At 36.6% G+C, this 2470-nt stretch overlaps 1 protein-coding gene across 3 annotated transcripts in view; it reads right to left on the bottom strand.

Moving 5' to 3' along the window:
* Nucleotides 1-672: 672 nt before the first annotated feature.
* The window catches only part of LOC107685994 (voltage-dependent L-type calcium channel subunit alpha-1D-like), a 40258-nt gene continuing 38460 nt past the window's right edge, over nt 673-2470 (bottom strand). For 2 of the 3 annotated variants that reach the window (XM_016482784.1, XM_016482782.1), the window contains one exon: nt 674-1707. In XM_016482784.1, coding sequence (XP_016338270.1) covers nt 1402-1707 — 306 coding nt within the window. In that variant the 3' untranslated portion in view covers nt 674-1401. Of the gene's footprint in view, nt 1708-2470 lie in introns of all 3 variants that reach the window. The other variant, XM_016482781.1, reaches the window with a different exon arrangement.

Here is a 2470-nt window from a genome sequence, read left to right on the forward strand (position 1 = left end):
AAAACTTAAGTAAGATTTCAGTATTCAAAACACCTAAATACATTAGTGGAAATGATTCGCTAATCTGAAACCCTTGCAGTAGTGCGCTATTCCTAGATCAGCTATTCATAGGTCAGCCAGTGGCAGCAGGCTTTTCTAAGTGGCAGCATGTTCCTAGTGAGGGTCGTACAGTTCAATTGCAGACTAATTAAGCAGCATTGTTAATGCAAAAAGCATTTACCATTGCACCTTCCTGTGCACCACCCCAGCACAAAATATGCACGAAACACGAACCTTTAAAACGGGATGTCCTATTCGACAGACTCGTTCAATATACACAAACAAGAGTGCGATTAAGACAAGATTCTGTAAGCCCTACTAAAATCCTCTTAAAGGGGGGTCAACGCTCGTGACCCATACTGCATGCCATCAATTTTAAAGGAACACTACATCGGTTCCGCTTGTGAAAACGGACATTGAGAAAACAACTTGCATATCTTGTGCAGGTGTGTCACAGACTCAACCTCATAGAAAATTGGCTTTTTTTGTTCTATACTTTTCACAAACAAGTAAGAATGCATATGAGAAAAGAATAAAGGCAAAGAATTTAATAATAAAGTACAGTACCTATTAAAATAACAACAAATTTCATCTTTTTTTGTAATGCAATAACATCAATTAGGATTAATATTGCTGATTTTATTTTTTGTACAGTACATAATTACAAAATATATGTCTCTTTACAAAGTTTTCTTTTTCCTTTATATATTACAAGTCATTTACAGCATATTATGAAATATCAAACAGGCTATCCTAAATTACAAAAATAACCTGTCTGCTAGTGCATTCAACACAAATGCTGAAATCCTCTCGAAATCCACCAACCTGCATGATATCCTTATTGTAAACCAGTGTTGTAGAATTAGCGTTTGTTCTCTAAAATATGCACTTTGCCTTAAACGGTACTAAAATACGGGGCGAATCGAAACTAAAGCCTTTGTTGAGGGATATGCCATACTTAGCTTGCATTGAGCTTACAACGTGCTTGATATGCAAAACCCTTAATAAAGTGACTGAAGTAATGACATTCGTTTGATTGTCATCACCGTGGAAACAGCCTGTCCCCCCCCACCCCGGGTACCTCCCCTCACTGCTCATTGGTCCATTTCCTGCAGTGACGGTACAAGCAGCCAATTAAAGTTTACCTCCAGAGATTCTTAGCTCCTCCCTGGTGCCACGACTGCCAAAGTACTGTGTGAACAGGAAGTGAGCGAGTGTCACCGATGCGTCCGTTCTTGTGGTGCCTTTTTGCTCTGGTGTAAAGGCACTTCTTTAGGTAGTAAGCCAGTAAATATACTATAATTCGATTTGTTTGTTTTGCTGATCACTTTCTGAGGAACAGCAGTAGCCGCTTATCAGGTGCTATAAAGTGGTAATGCATATCATTTCGTCTGCCAGGTCCTCCTCATACTGCGGTCTGGGTTCGGGTTCTGGTTCCTCATCACTGTAGCTAGCTGAGACATCTTGCAGCTCGTAGTCTCTGTGGCCCATTATGGGAAAGACAGTGACGCCGTTGGCACTCGGCATAATGCCGCCGTTCAGGAGATGGCTGGCGGCGCTCTCCATTTCGTCGATGGTCATCTCGCATGCATCTGCGATCTCGTGCTTCGTGGCGGTCACGAACTTTGGATCCTTGGCATATCGACCCAGTCCTTCTGATATCAAGACCTGCTCAAAAAAGAGGAGGAGAAAAGTGTTTTGTTCTGTCAGCATAAAAATCTGATTTTGTCTTCAATGACTGAAGAAAACATTTTGTCCTGAAACTAGAAACTTTTCAAAAGATGGACTGGAAACACAGTGTCTTACATACAGTACTTCTGCCCTGGTTAGCATGAAACCACAAGACGTTCAAATTAAAATTTTCAAATGTAAAATTTTAAAGCCCAATTTTACATGATTTTGATACAACGTTGTGACTATTGCAGTGATTTTAATGCACTTTTAATTGGCCTTTTAAATAATAGTGTCTCTGACTTAAAACGGTTTACAATATTGTAGCAAAACATGCCACAACATTTACAATATTACAATGATTTTTCAAATAAATAAATAAAATAATCAATCAATATAAATAAATTATCTGTAAATTATTTTATATTTTTATGTTGGTAAAAATACATACAAATATACATAATTATTTGTGTATATGTTCTCATTGCATTTTTTGCATTCCAATTTGAATCTACTTTGCTACAATGCCTGTAAAATAAGCAAATGAGTAAGTAAGCAAATATTTAGCTTTTATTACTACATTCTTTATTTTGGTAAATAATGTTTAATTTGTTATGTTTTGCACTATTTTGCTACCGTGGCTGCTGGTTGAAATTGTTTTAATGATATATTATATATTTATATATTATATATTAAAATTGATACATAGATAAATAGATAGATAGGTAATTTACTTATTAATTTACGAATAGGTAATATA

Source organism: Sinocyclocheilus anshuiensis, unplaced genomic scaffold, assembly GCF_001515605.1.
Source record: "Sinocyclocheilus anshuiensis isolate Anshui unplaced genomic scaffold, SAMN03320099.WGS_v1.1 scaffold465, whole genome shotgun sequence".
Classification (NCBI taxonomy): domain Eukaryota; kingdom Metazoa; phylum Chordata; class Actinopteri; order Cypriniformes; family Cyprinidae; genus Sinocyclocheilus; species Sinocyclocheilus anshuiensis.